This window comes from Vipera ursinii, assembly GCF_947247035.1.
Source record: "Vipera ursinii genome assembly, chromosome: Z".
Lineage (NCBI taxonomy): Eukaryota > Metazoa > Chordata > Lepidosauria > Squamata > Viperidae > Vipera > Vipera ursinii.
In genome coordinates, this window is record NC_139517.1 from 37,833,996 (window position 1) to 37,848,984 (window position 14,989).

Consider the following 14,989-nt stretch of genomic DNA (forward strand, 5'->3'; position numbering starts at 1 on the left):
GATTTGCAAGGTAACCTGGTTGGTCTGTAAAGTGAAGTTATAATGGTCACCTCTAGAACTATCTGATTGAGTGTTGTTTTCTTTATGGGTATTCTTTCCTCTCTCATTTATAGAAGGGAGAGAGGGGCCTATTCTAGTTTCCACTTCTGCATTAGCCATCCCATGTCTATCATTTTGTGCTCTCCTGGGTATTCTGCAATGTTTGTTTGACAGCTGATACACTTTGCAAAAGACTCTTTCAAGCAGTCAACCTTATTTGTGTGACAATTGATAAAACTTCGTAGATTGAGTTTACGGTTTGAGCTGTGAATAAACACTGTCTAGAAAAGAAATCCGTTTCATTCTCCCTTACTAAGTTTGTTACTATCCCATCCTGTGAAGGAAAAGTGGGTGCTGAATTCCACGGAGAGGAGCTATTTTCTGTGAGAGAAACAGAAAGTTCTATATGCTGTTTGCTTTCAAGTTCAGTTTGTAAATGCCATTCCAATGAGTCACATACAGATGAGTTACTTACGAGAGTAGGCTGTCTATTTGCAGTGAAATCTTCCATTATCTGCTGCTTCAGTGGCTTGGAAGAACTCTGTGCTGGTGAATGAACACACTGTCTCTTTCTCCTTTTCCCCATTCTTGGTAGTCCTGGCTTGTAGAGTTGTTAAAATGTAGGTAAAACAAAGGTAGCCTCTCCAGTATATATCTTTTATAAAAAGTCTTTGACTATTATAAAAAGTCAAACAAGGGTTAAAACTGGGTAGGTTAAAATGCAGTGTTAAAAGGGGTTAAAACGTTAAAATAAAATAAAAGAAAGCTTTTACTTTTGGAGGAGCTCTTTACAGCCTTTGCTGCCTGACCACCATCTTGGCTCCTCCCCCATTCCAACAGTTAAGTCTGTCCATGTGTTTTAAAATTAAGGTGTTTCATTGTGTCTTCTGACTGCTCCTTGATGTCATGGATGTGCTCTGTTAAAATAAGGAAACAAAAATACCAAAACACCTCCTCACCATCAATCAACACTCATAGATTAGATAACCTTTACTGTCATTTTTTTTACCATCAGAACAGAACTGTTTCCATAGTAGCGACTTGGAAAACTGGAGAGAGGTTACAGCTGACTAAAGGGAATAAAGGGTCTGCATAATGATTATGCTAACGATCAGCAGGGGGAGCTCAAACCCTCGGCAATGAGGCAGAAATAGTGGGATCAGGTTGAAGGAAACGAAAAACGGTTAGCGGCCCGCTTCACGTGACTCAGCAAGGCCGCTAAAAGCCCACATGATTCTCGGCTACCGCCATGGGCCGAAGCCGGAAGTAGGTTTTCTTGCCCGTGATGAGGTAGCAACCACAGGAAGTCAGCCTTGGTTTTTGAAACTTCGGCCCGACTGAAACGGGAAGGTTCTAGGTGGGTTCCGTGGACTCGCTAGCAGTTGGTATGATGAGCGACGGGTCTGGGGACCCGACTACCGAGGTCCCGCCCGTTACAGGAAGAAAGATTCACATCGTCGTGGAATACTGGTGAGCAAGAGCTGAAGGGAGGCGCCTGTGGGGGGGGGGGGAAGGCCACGCCTCTGCAGCGGGTAATCCCGCCCATCCATGGAGTCCGCGGCCGCCAGTTGCTATTTTTCTCCATTCTTCTTGATTTCGCTGTCTGATATCACTATAATTGTTCCGTTAGGGCTGGGATGTATACAGTCGCATTTTCTTTCCCCGATGTATGTATCTTAATTTTCTAAGTTTATTCTTGGACCAATACTGTTGGTTTATAGCAGCGTTTCCCAACCTCAGCAGCTTTCAGACGCGTGAACTTCAACTCCCAGAATTCTCCAGTCAGTATGCTTTATTATGCTATAAACGTCATGGTATACCATCCTTGACATGTATTTTACAGATTAGTAGGAACAGAATAACATCTCTTCCTGGGCTCTTCTCATAAACCAAATCTCACTTTAAGAGCAAATAACAGAGGGATTTAGTTTGGCTGTTTGGTGTTGGGAGAATGTGTGTGCAAGGTTTATTTAAAATAGCACAGGAGTGTCAAACTTTAAGCCTGTCTATATTTTATCAAGCTCAGAAGCTAAAGAACTGAAGGTAGTTTGTCCGGCATGGTTCAGAATTTAATGACAGAAACTTGTCTAGAAAGCAGAATAATAGCATGAGTGCCTATATTTTATGTAGTAATGTTGGGTGTTTTTTTTTCTTTTTGTAATATTTGCAAAATATTGGAATGCAGCCCCTCATTCCAAAGTAAGATACACAAACATCACATATAATCTTTGTGAATACTTCAGTCTCATGTGAACAATGTTAGTGCTGTTCTCAAAATGATAAACAGGTAGTTCATATACAAAAATCAAATATTTTATTGCCTCCACCCAACATTCACTTTACTGCCTTCTTAGGTTACCCTATCTTCAACTTAATTTTAACACCAACACTAAATTTCTCTTCTCAGCAAACCCTGTGGCTTTGAATCTGCCTACCTGGAGCTGGCAAGTGCTGTAAAAGAAGAGTACCCTGATGTGGAGATCGAATCCCGTCTTGGGGGCACAGGTACAAGTTATGTATGCTAATAAGCATCAGCAATTAGCAATATATCATCTGATGAACACACTGTGTCTATGAAATTAATATGTGCATTATAAACATGTACATTAGAGAAACACTGGTCTATGGGCTGGTTGTACTCCTTGGAATTATGGAACTAGTCTATGATCATTCCTAGGAGCTTAGGAGAACAAAGTTCATACTCATGTAAATTAAAATGTGAAGAGGAAAAGAGATGATAGTAGTAGGGAAAGAAAGATTGGGTTTTTTTGTCCCTGTTTGCTAGGTCACCTATTGAAAGTATACCCCCCAAATTGGGCTCAACCTATCTGCAGATGGGCTTATCTGTATGTATATGCTAATTTTCCCTCAGCTTTTTAAAAGTACCCCTATAACCCATAAAGGTTGTCCTCAACTTACAACAGTTCATTTAGTGATTGTTTGAAGTTACATTGTCCACTGAAAAAGTGACACATGACCATTTTTCACATTTATGATCGTTGCAGCATCCCCAAAGTCATGTGATTTTCATTCAGATGCTTGGCAACTGGTTCATATTTATGACGGTTGTAGTGTCGGGTCATGTGATCATCTTTTGCGACCTTCTCACAAGCAAAGTCAACGGGAAAGCCAGATTCACTTAACAACCGTGTTACTAATTAATTATTGCAGTGATTCACTTAACAAATGTAAGAAAAGTAGTAAAATGAGGCAAACTCACTTAACAAATTTCTCATTTAGCAACATCAATTCTGGGCTCAGTTGTGGTTGTAAGTCAAGGACTACCTGTATATACTTGCCTCCTATGATTAAGCATATGAAAATTAAGACATATTTTAAGCAGTGGTTTACGGGTGGTACATTTTTCATGGTAATTTGCTTAGAACTTTGAGGGTCTGCTTATCTGTGGGTGGCTTATACATGAATATTTGTAGTATTAGGGATTCAGAAAAATTGCAATTTCTGAAAGGAATGAGAAAATGAGGAGCCTTGGTGGAGCAGTGGGCTAATGCCTCCTTAAGTAACACCAGCTGCCTGCAATTAGTGCAGGTTCGCATCCCACCAGGCTCAAGGTTGACTCAGCCTTCCATCTTTCCGAGGTAGGTAAAATGAGGACCCAGATTGTTGGGGGCAATAAGCTGACTTTGTAATAATGCCGCTGGGGGGGGGGGGAAAGCCCTAATAAGCAGGCATATACATAGAATGAAGGCTACTGCTAAGCTTGTAAGCCGCCCTGAGTCTTCGGAGAAGGGCGGGATATAAATGGAATAAAAATAAAAATAAAAATAAACTGGCAGGTCCCCGACAGCTTTGGTCACCCACCCATTAGCATATTTCTGTTGCTACCAAATGATCTTTCAAGGATATGTGGCCATTGGCATTAAAAGTATTCATTGGTTGGGGGAAAAAGCTATCAAGCATGCTAATGCCATAGTAATATTTAGTTTGTTTTAGCACCAGTGGGATTTTTTTTTACTGGAAACTATAGGTTGCACTTTTATTAAATTTGTCATTTGACAATAGCCTTCAAAATTTGTTTTGAGGAGGACTTTTCTACTCAAGCTTATCTATTACAGAGTCGCTGTGTACTTCTGATCCTGTTTATTATAGATAATTATGTAATTAACATTTAAAATTTTGGCAAAATGTTATTCAATTTGACTTGTATCTGGAGATGTCCCTCATATTTAGCACTTGTTTGAATAATTATTGGCAGTGGCCAGCCTGTTCAAATAATTTTTTGCATTTTCCTGTCACTGCTAATATTATTAAGAAATACTTGATGAATGATTAAACAACTCCAGATGCTTTTGAAATGTTGAGCTTTACAGTATGGCCAATAAAAATTTATAATGCTACAAGGAGAAAAGTTGTCTTCTAATGTGTGGACTTTCACGTGGATTGTCTGCATCCGAGTAGAGATGTGCACATAGCTATTTTCATGCTTTATGAAATCTTGCTGTCACTTCATGAGGTTGATTTTTGAGAAAGGTGACACAAACAGGTTATTGATTCTGGGTGAATGTAGTATGAATTGAACTGCTTATAATGCAACATCTGTTTTTTGAAGGTGCCTTTGAAATAGAAATAAATGGACAATTGATCTTTTCCAAACTGGAGAATGGAGGATTCCCTTATGAGAAAGATGTGAGTTCTTATTTTTCCCTGCTATTCCTCAAATCAGTTATTTTGGAAGAGAGCTTAAATATGTAAGGTAATGGTAAGATTGTTCTCATGTAGGGTTTCAAAGATGAGCTCAACAATATATTACAGGATTTGACTAGTTTTAGTTAAACATGCTGAAAATGGTGCTGATGTTTGCTTTAGTCATCCTTGACATTATTTGGAAAAATACTGTGCAGACATGCCAGGAATAAAATAGTATTGTTACAAAAATGTACTCTTAATTCATGGTCTCACCCAGATAAAGTGAGACCACTATTCTAATAGTATTGCTCACTTCCTCATAAAACATACTTTTGTAGGTAGATCTAGTTAGCCTACTGTACACTAGTTAGCCGTTGTACACATGATAGAAAGAAAATTATCCCTTTTCTTCCAGTAGCCTCCATTTTCCTTCGAACCTGATCCAGAGAGATGGCAATACGGCAGAGTAGATGGGGAGGGGGCATGTCAGGGAGGAGGAAGAGGAAAGACCCTTGTAGAAGTGAAAATGTGTTCACACAATATGAAAAGTTAAAAATCCTTCATTTTCAGGGTTCGTGGGGAAAGAAATTATGTACAAGAGATTTATTTTTCCTTCCTTGATTTTACTACTCATATTGTAAAACATGTTGATATAGTCCTGACATTTCTTAAAAAAAATTTTTTTTTGCTCAATAACTTCAGATGGTATTTTGACAGTTTATTCTTTTTCACTCAGTAAGTCTACTGTAAATGAAAAAAAAAACACAGTTTGTTTTCTCCTTTTTGTCCCTCTAGCTCATTGAAGCCATTCGGAAGGCTAGCAATGGAGAGCCACTTGAGAAAATCACCAAGAGCCGGCCACCTTGTGTCATTCTTTAGTGTACTTTTTTCCCCATTTATTCCATGTTCTCCACTTGCCCACCCTCCCTGAATCCTTATCACTTTTGCTTCCAACTTTTGCTTCTGGTATTAATTCCATCACTAGATAAATGCCAGATCAAGACAGACATTAAAGTAATTTGGTTTGTTTACAAACAAATAAAATAAGCTAGAACGTAAGCCATATTAGAGAGGTTAACAGGGCTTATTCAATAAAGTAATCTTTTTTCTTGGGGAGAATTTATCTCGTAAAATCTTTTTTCTATTTTTGAGACGCTAGCATGGATTTTGCCTGTTATATTTCTTTTAACCCTATCTGAATGAGCAGGAGTGAAATTCATATTTTTAGACTATCTAAGATCTTTTAGCTTCTCTGCATTTAAAACCTCAACTTCTGGCCATTCTCCTGCTCCTTTCCCAGCATTTAGAATGAGTTGGTGCCACAACGTGATTTCACTATGAGGTCTGCAGGGCCAGAGTAAAGCTTGATTAAGTCTTCCCAATAGTCCTGCATAGGTACAATTGATGCTACAGTGAAAGTTGTCAAGGATCACATATTTCAAGCAATATTTTGGGGATCAATGTTGCTAAAGGAGTACATCTTGCATATTATACTACATGAATGATAATTAATCACAACAATGCTTTTGCTACCCTATTCCACTGCCAGAAACAAAGATTTATCTTAGGTTAAGTGTTTCACTAATTTTATGTAACATTCTCTTGAGATAACCAGGACAGTGTTGCTACACGGAGAGGGGAATGCTTAGATTCTCATTTATTTTTTACACTACTCTGAACTTTTGCAAATGATCATCCTTCTAAGATATCCCCAAACTAGACATGATTTGTTGACAAAGTAGTTCTTACATGCTTATGTACTGAACCAATTTTACTTTCTTCTGAGAATAAGTATGGAATCAAAAGTAATTCATAGTAGGACGTTTAAAAATTATTTCATGGGGACATATTTACAGCTCAATTGTCTTTTTTTAAAACTAAACTTTGTGAACTTTTCAGCCCCCCATAAGCATTTTTGTAGTTCAGTTATTTCAACAGTAAGCTACAAACCTAACTCATCGCAATCAGTGAGATTTTTAAGAGTTTCATTGGATCAGAGTATGTACCTGTCCAATTTGAAGTGTTTACATGCAATTGACAGTACATTCTGTTGATTAAATTGCTGATCTACATCTGTCATGTTAGTAATACAGATTTCATGACATGATCTTATTGTGGTACTGAGTATTCTCATCAGTACATATGGCAAACATTGAAATTAGGACATAAATTATCAACCCAGTAACTGCATGTTGCACAGCTTATTTTGTAGGAATGAGCAATATAAATTCCTTTAGTTTTTACTTAACTTATCATTTTCACTGTACTATGATGCCTCTGTTTTGTCTCAAGACTTGATTCTGATAATCCAGTTTTCATCTTGGACCTATCAGTGAGTAATTCTAGGAAGTACGAAAATTCTAAGAAAATGCTGCTGCTTATATGGCACCCTTTGCTGGAGCCAGAGGATGAAAAGCACCAATAATCTTCCCGCTTCCAGAGTCTTAATTTATATGTTGAAATTGTTGATGAGCCTCTATTTACTGCAATTTATAATAAAGGAAAAAATGTTAAAAACCTTGCAATATGTTGTCTGTGGTGCTGCTAATCAATTAATTAGGGAAGCTTTTTATATTTGGGAAATAGCTTGAAAGAAATAAGATTGCTGTTTGCAAGGCATGACATGAGGTAGGATTCTCGGCTGCATTTAAAATTTTGAAATTTAGAATGCACAAAATGTGAACATTAAAACACTTTTGATTTTCTTTATTTTTTTTCTCTGTTAAAAGTAGACCGTTTCAATTGCAGGGGTTTGTTTTGAGCATGAAGCTTAAATCACATGATTACCTTCTATTCATTGGTTGCAAAAAAAATCTCACTGGTTCAGCCCAGTGGAGAGTTCCTTTCACTGGTACTATGTAAGAGATAGAAGCAGAGAAGAAGCCAGTCGTTTCAAAGAAAGTGGCTAGATGCTACAACTGACCAAGGAAGAGAACAGATCCTTGTGCTAACAATCTCACCCTTTATAAAAAAAAAAGTCTATTTTCCACATGTTCAAAAGTCTAGCTTCCATCTTGTTCATGTATGAAGTGGGGGGAAAAACAAGTTCATGTAAAACAATGTTTACATGAACACTTACATGCCTATACAGTATTGAGATCTGGCCCCAAGTGATCATTACAGAATTAGAATGATTTTTAATTACTAAAATGGTCAATGAATAGAACCAGTGCACAGGTTAAAGGAAGTTAAATGAAGAGAGGTCAACTATACCATAACTCCTTTTTTCCTTAAAAGATACAAACTCTCCTTTTTACTGTTCCTCAATGTCACTCTCCTTTCATCATTTATTGACTGTTCCTTGCCCCTCCCCCTTTTCTTTCTTTTTTAGAAATCTGCTACACTACAATTTCTCTTCCTGGGGGAAAGGGTGTAGGATCTTTTTAAACAACTCAAGGTAGCAAACATATCTAATACTCCCTATTTTTTGCACAACAACCTGGTGGGGTGGGCTGGGCTGAGAGAGTGTGTCTGCCCCAAAGTCAGCAGAATAGTAGGGAAAAACAACTAGGTTAGCTACTGACCTGCTGTATTTCTAAGCTGTAGTTATTAATTCAATAATACTATGTTACATTAGTTCAGACTCTATTGTTTTTAATTTATATATTGAGGTTGAGGAAGTTGTTTTATGTAATTCTTAAAACACAGAAACTTCAGTGACATGGTCAAAAGGAATCATACTCCCCATCTTTCTGCTCTGAAAAACATGTAAATTCTGCCAAATTGGCAGACTTTCTCTAGAAATTATTTCGACCCTATATGTGGGATTGAGCAGTTACAGGAATGTCAGTTTAAGGGACAAGAATAAAAAAGCTTCGACACAGATATTATAGAAAATGAAAACTATATTATACATTTCTCAGATATACAAATACTTAATAACACATTTTTCTTTTTTTAAAAAAACCACTGACAACTGATTCACTGATCTAAAGTAGCACCAGCTGGAAAACGCAGGTTTCAATGGAAAGCAGGAGAATATGCAAATAAAGTGAACTTCGGAAATAGTAAATAATTCCTTAGAACAACTACATACACATTCTATTGTATTCATTTGTTTCTTATTGTTTTCAATAAGTTTTGTAAATAGTATTTACAGTTCTAAAACATTCTGTATATACAAGGAACAAGCTGTACCAATTACACTACATCCCTTTGCTCTTCAAGGATCTTCACCAAACTTACTGCCATCTGCAACTCTCAGAATTCCTGACACACACAGCCATTTTAGATATTCAAATATCAAAAAAGGCATTTCTCCAGATCCTCAGACTTGTCCTTGTTGAAAGACTTGTACATGTTGAAAGTGGTTATCTTTTTATCATTGTTGGAAAGAAAGTTTTAACATCTTTTGTTCTATTTCCTACAAAGACATTAGAAAACAGTGCACTAATTTTAGCATCTCCATTTCATTACTCCACTTTCTTTTCAAATTTGATTCAGTGAGAAACAAATGGAATTACTTATAATCACAGTACTTATTCATAATGATTTTAGAGAAAGGTCTAAACAATTCGTGACCTACTGAGTCACAGTTTCAGAGATATTTCCTCACTAAATAGAGAAACAGAATGACCACTAGTGGATTAAAAAAAAGGAGTGGGATTAACTTCTGACTTAGTGTCAACTTCTCCATTGTCTTTCCTTATAGGAAGGTGGCAGGAAAATTGTAAATTAAAACCAAGCAAGCGCTACTAACTGCAGCAGTATGGTGGCATGGTAGCATTGAAATGGGCATAAAATTGCCAAATGTTGATCCCCCATGGGAGTCATGGGTCCCAGATTTGGGATGCATTTTGTAAGTTAGGTACACTGAAGCACATGATTCAAAGAATTGCTGCTTTGTGTAGCAGTTTTACCTAAGTGAAGGTTGCAAACAAACAAAATAATTTTAGCAGTATATAATAGACCTACAATCATGACACTTGGAGTGAGAGACAGTGACTTACACCAACCTTCCCCAATCTAGTGTTTTTCAGGCATGTTATTCTTCCATTCCAATACACCCCAGAAATACGGTCTAGGGATTCACTTAGATGTCACTAAGTTCACGTACGAGACATACCAATCATTTTTATATACAGCATTTTAGACATAATACTAATAGTTACGAGTTAATTCATTTAGGAAAGACTTCAATTAGAGTAAGTACAATCTGGAAGGTAACAAATTAACCGTAAGAGCTGGCATAAACGTACACTAATTAATTCTTTCAGAGAGTAAAAATTAAGCACCCTTTAATCTGTGCTTAATGAAAAGTTCCTTTATGTTGCTTCATAAATTACAGAGTATTTCTGTAATCTGTTTTGCACATTTGTTTTGTTCTAGACTGCATGAGAGAAAGTAAGAGACTATGCAGAATATCAAAACTTCACCCACAATTTCTGACAATCATATTCAGTTATCTCTCCTGTGATTTTAGAAGACATATCTATGCACTTCAAGCTTACATTTGCCTCCATCAATGTTGGACCCTTTCTTAAAAGCAAGTTTCTTAGAAATCTACGTTTTGCACCCACTATCAGTCTGCCCTCTTATATACTGGAGGCATGAGTACAGCTTTCACTTTCTTAAAAAATAAATATTCCAAAAATATTGTTAAAGGAGGCATATTGTGCCTATGAAGAAACTTAATTCTATTATTGTTTATAACTGAAGCAATATGTTAGATGCTTTTTGTCAGTACTCTCTTGGTAGAAACTAAGAAATGGCACGTCAAAGATCATATATATCAACTACTTTCCAATCCAAACATCCCCTTTTTGAATTAGTATCACTAAACTAAATAAATTTGTTTTGGTTCCTCAACTGTCTCTTCTAGAAGCTTCCTGTAATTTCAAAGACCAATGCAAAACTAATTTGTCACTAAGCAAAAGGTGTTTTTTTTTTGTTCTTCTAAGATACTTTGTCGAAAAATAAATTATTTTGTTCTACTTTGCTATAACAGCATATTATTCCCATCCTAAGGTTGAAGAGTATCTGTTTAAGCAATAATACAATTTCCATAAAGCACATTTTGCCCTTATTTTCCACTCTTTCTGTCAGTCCAAACTCTGGTATGAATATCTTTGCTCTTCTTAATGTATTATAGTTTCAACGTTTAGTTTTTCAGGCCCTTCTAGTAGTCTGGGTCTCCTATCTTGAAGACCAAGGCATTAAAAGCAGGGACTACAGGTGTGGTGAGAAATAAAAGAGCACTCCATTAGCTGAAGTACCCAAATGGCAGCATAGCTGCTTGAATCAGAGGAATGTCACAGCTGTAGTGCCTTAAAAGCCCAGAAATGAGCAGAGTTCAAGTTTGCAGGATTTTTAACCTCTTTTTATTTAATACCAGAGTCTGTCATCTGATTCTTGGGGTGATGGAAATATACTTAAGTGTTGCAGAATTCTGAGCCAATTAGTATATTTGATTTACCAGTACTATACTAACCAAACCTCTATCCAAACAAAAATTCATACATGGATCCATAAACTTTCAGCAGTACATCTTAGGGTAGTAGCAGAGGGAAAATCTTGCTACTGCTAGTATTAAATAAGAGGGAGTAAAAAAAAAGCCATGCTATTCTATTGCGGTAGATGCAAATGTGCCCATCACCTCCTTTTCTCAAGAGCTAGGAGAGGTGAGAGAAATAACCCATTGGGCCTCAAAAAGACCATTCGGGCTTTAATCATGTTCATCATGCATGGATAATTCACGGGGTTTGTATCCTGAGGTGCCTTGATTGTAAAAGTCAATTTGACTGGTCATGAGGAATAGCTTTTATGCAAAGTCCTTGGAACAAGTGGCTGGTTCTGACAACCCTAGGTACTCCAGATTCTCTGCTGTTGGGGTTGGAGGAAAGCCATTGGTCGCTGCAGGAGGAACAATGGAAGTGGCAAAGAATTCTGCTGGATTGCACTTAGGATTTTCTTGGTTCCAGTAATAAAGGTTGTCAAAAGCTTGTGGTAAAGGGCTAGATACAGGGACACTGCATGGTGTCAGGTACTCTGGATTTTCCACTGCACTGTTGAAACTCATATAGAAAGCATTCTTTGGTTCCTTGATAAGCCCATTTTTCCCCATGTGCCTTTTTTGCTTTTCTAGTGTAGATCCTTGTAGTCGTAGGTTTTTGTTGGGTGGAAAGTTGTTTTCTGGTTGATTCACATACTCTACAGGAAAAAACAAGAATTAAGAATACTAAAATCCAGGTTGTGGTAGCTTGCATGCTTATCAACAAACATTAACTGCATTCATGGCTAATTTTTTTCAATCCAGATTTAATATTTGTTAGAAACATACTTTGAGAGCAGCCAGATCCACTACAAAACATTTGAAATACTCAATATGCCATTATACAGAGAAGGAGCCATGCAGTATGTGGATACACCTATCTGTGGTTGCTTAAACTGAGCATATTTTCCTAAGATCGTGCTGCAGAGGGAAGCTGCTTATTCCTGGAAAAAAGATGTATTAGCTTTAAGGACTTGCAAACTACATAAATATCCCCAGCACTGTTCTGCCTTCAAAAATCAAACTGCTATACAGTCTTCCAATAAAGAGAATAGCACCTACCTGGTATAACAGCCAAAGTTAATGGTGTAGTGTAGCTCTTGTTATCAGGATTCTCCTTTTCATTAACTGATGCACTCGTGGGATCTTCACTGTAGCGCTGAAGAGAAGAATCAGGAGCCTGCAAGGGTGCTGAATTCTGCACTGCTTTGCTTGCTGTATAGTCCTCCTCACGCAAGTCAGAGACGATACTTTCTGACTCTTCAGAAAGAGATGGCCCCAGGTATGGGTACTGAGGAGACTCCTCAGTCTCTGCCGCCTCCATTTGAGTCTCCACAGCATTCTAGAAGAAAACAGTTCACAAGAGCTAAAAAACGGATACTATAAGTGCAAGCTGTGAGGATCTAGATCAGTGTTTTATAGGAAATTTGGTAATTTGTATACACAAACATATGCAAACACACACAAACACTTATATACACACAAACACAGACACACACATATTAGATGGCTGTCTGCATTTATACACACAAACTCACATATATGTGTAAATGCAGACAACCATCTAATGCATAAATGCATTTTAATAGGTAAATGCAGCCAGCCAGTTTAATCTAGTGATTAAGGCACCAGGCTAGAAAGAGACAGACCGTGAGTTCAAGTCTGCCTTAGCTATGAGAACCAGAATGACTTTGGGCCAGTCACTCTTAACTCAATCTAGCTCGCAGGGTTTTTGTTATGGGGAAAACAGGAGGAGGAGGGTATGTTGAATATGTCTGCCACCTAGAGTTATTTGTAAAATAATAAAGCCGTAGTTTACAAATTTGGGTTTTAAAATTAACTAACATATGTTCAAGTCTTGTATTTATCATAGCCCAGAAAATTAGCAAAACAGAATAACTTGCAAGAATTTTGCCAAAATATGTTCGTCCTCCCTCTTGCACATACCTTATTTTTATTACATTGTTTTTCAGTTCATAGACATAGTTTTTACAAGTACATCTCCAGCCTTTTAGACCTATGGGCAGGGCTTTTTTTCTCATAGAACGCCCAGAACGGAGTTCTGGCACTTTTTTTTGGATGGAACCTTGTAGGGAGGCAAGGTGGGTTGTATGACATGCGTGAGTTCTGGCACCTTTTTCTTTTACAAAGCACTACCTATGGGTATATTTTTCTCAGATATCTTCAGATGAACTGTGGAGGGAACTGGATCAAGCCACCTTCTACTTTCTATCTGTAGGTTTGATGTTTGTGCTTTTATTACCTCTACCTCTTTCTCCTCACCACGTTCTAGTCTAACAATTTCTGGAAAGATGTTTTTCCTTTTTTTGTTGTTGATTTTTTTCTCTGCTCTTGCCTCAAAGCAACAGTCTGTACTGCAGACTTCAACTGCTGGCCCTTGATACTGGTCCTTGATTGGCAGGTTCCTTTTTCCCCATCCCAATCATGCTCAGAAAGCAAGTGCCAATTCTTTTCCATTGTGCTCCTGTCTATGGTTCCATTGGAAGAGGCAAGTTTTTCACACTTGGCAACTTTAAAACATATGGACCTAGCTCCCTGAAGTCCCCACATCTTAAAATTGCCAAATCTGAAAACACTGATCTAGTCTGATCCTCCACTCAAGAGTTTGAGTTGCTTGTAGCTGGAAACTAGAACTCTTTTTACTGAACCATTCAAGGAAGAAAGAGTTTTAAAATTTTGCTTGCCTAAATTAAACTGCTTGCAGTCCTTAAACTGAAAAAATATTCCCCATTTCTACTCTGTAGGAAAAATATAGCATAAATTAAGATACAAACTGGTTTTGTTTGTTTTGGGTATTATAAACTAAATTGTATTCTTACTCTTGTGGAGGAAATCCTAGCTCGATAGTCAGCTGATGTTTCACCACTGAAAAAGCCCTGATGGGGGACAAGGTATTCTTCTGCATCCACCAAGTCTTGCATGTCTTCCTCCTCCAGCAAAGTGCGATAGAAAGTGCTGTCTATGGGGCTGGCAAGACCCATCTTTTCATCATTCTATCAATGAAAAACAAACAGCAAATACTTGGAACTCCCAAAATTCTCTTGCTTCTCTGAAATTATGGACTAGTCATATAACACCCTGGATGGTCAAAATCCAAGATTCAAAATAAATACCATTTTGGCAGCAGAGAAGCACAAACAGAGAGGAATGCAGCAAAAGATTACTATTTCTAATTATTAAAATATACTATAAAATGCAACCCCAGTATATAAACCAGAGATAAAAATCTAGAACTCTCAAAGTCACACTGCCCCCTGAAAGCTTTGGATATGGATCCTAGAATGTCCCCAATTATTGCTTACGGTGGGGAAAATAAATTATGGAGTATGCGGAAAGTATTCTTATTCATTATATGCAATTACATTACAATGCCAAACAAAACAAAATCAATCTTTTTATCCTGAACGTTCTTCCTTTATCTTGGTCTTATGCACTTTATAAAATGCCACTCTCAGCAAGTCACTTAAAAGAAAAGTGGGACCTAAGGCTACAATACATAGCCCATTTGTTCTGAAGGGTACAACATTAAGAACAGACACATATTGTTGCCTGGAAAACTAGTGAATCCAGAAGATTCAAGCATGTGATCATACCACTGAAGTACAGATGGACACTACATGAATACTTAAGTCATTATTTATTAATTTTCCTTAGCATAAAATATTTCCCAAAGCCCAAAGCACAGAGAAAAATTTAGACCACTGAGGTCCAGATTAAAAAGCAGGCTATAAATCTGGCCTGCATATGTTCAGAAGACTTCATATGAATACAGCAGCAGCTATAGTAATTACA

The 14,989-nt window shown here is 37.4% G+C and overlaps 2 protein-coding genes across 5 annotated transcripts in view; one reads left to right on the forward strand and one right to left on the reverse strand.

Annotated features, from left to right (window-relative positions):
- Positions 1–1,333: 1,333 nt before the first annotated feature.
- On the forward strand, positions 1,334–7,881 carry MIEN1 (migration and invasion enhancer 1). Of its 3 annotated transcripts, none has more exons than XM_083378167.1 (4): positions 1,334–1,509; positions 2,447–2,544; positions 4,610–4,686; positions 5,482–7,872. In XM_083378167.1, the coding sequence occupies exons 1-4, from the start codon at positions 1,427–1,429 to the stop codon at positions 5,563–5,565; spliced, it is 342 nt and encodes a 113-aa protein (XP_083234293.1). In that variant the 5' UTR covers positions 1,334–1,426; the 3' UTR covers positions 5,566–7,872. The 3 variants fall into 3 exon arrangements, with proteins under 3 accessions (XP_083234293.1, XP_083234294.1, XP_083234292.1); XM_083378168.1 differs by lacking the exon at positions 1,334–1,509 and adding an exon at positions 1,562–1,706 and having other exon boundaries at positions 6,979–7,881; XM_083378166.1 differs by lacking the exon at positions 1,334–1,509 and adding an exon at positions 1,562–1,706 and having other exon boundaries at positions 5,482–7,876.
- Positions 7,882–8,350: 469 nt separating this feature from the next.
- ERBB2 (erb-b2 receptor tyrosine kinase 2) overlaps positions 8,351–14,989 on the reverse strand; it is a 64,514-nt gene continuing 57,875 nt past the window's right edge. For both annotated transcript variants that reach the window (XM_083377246.1, XM_083377245.1), the window contains 3 exons: positions 14,017–14,190; positions 12,239–12,518; positions 8,351–11,835 (listed from right to left, as the gene is read on the reverse strand). In XM_083377246.1, coding sequence (XP_083233372.1) covers positions 11,447–11,835; positions 12,239–12,518; positions 14,017–14,190 — 843 coding nt within the window. In that variant the 3' untranslated portion in view covers positions 8,351–11,446. The remainder of the gene's footprint in view (positions 11,836–12,238; positions 12,519–14,016; positions 14,191–14,989) is intronic.

Coding starts and splice junctions, on each gene's coding strand:
- MIEN1 (XM_083378166.1), top strand. CDS start 1,588: ATGGAGTCCGCGGCCGCCAGTTGCTATTTTTCTCCATTCTTCTTGATT. Junction 1,707..2,446: donor TCGCATTTTCTTTCCCCGAT/GTATGTATCTTA, acceptor TTCTCTTCTCAG/CAAACCCTGTGGCTTTGAAT. Junction 4,687..5,481: donor GATTCCCTTATGAGAAAGAT/GTGAGTTCTTAT, acceptor TTGTCCCTCTAG/CTCATTGAAGCCATTCGGAA.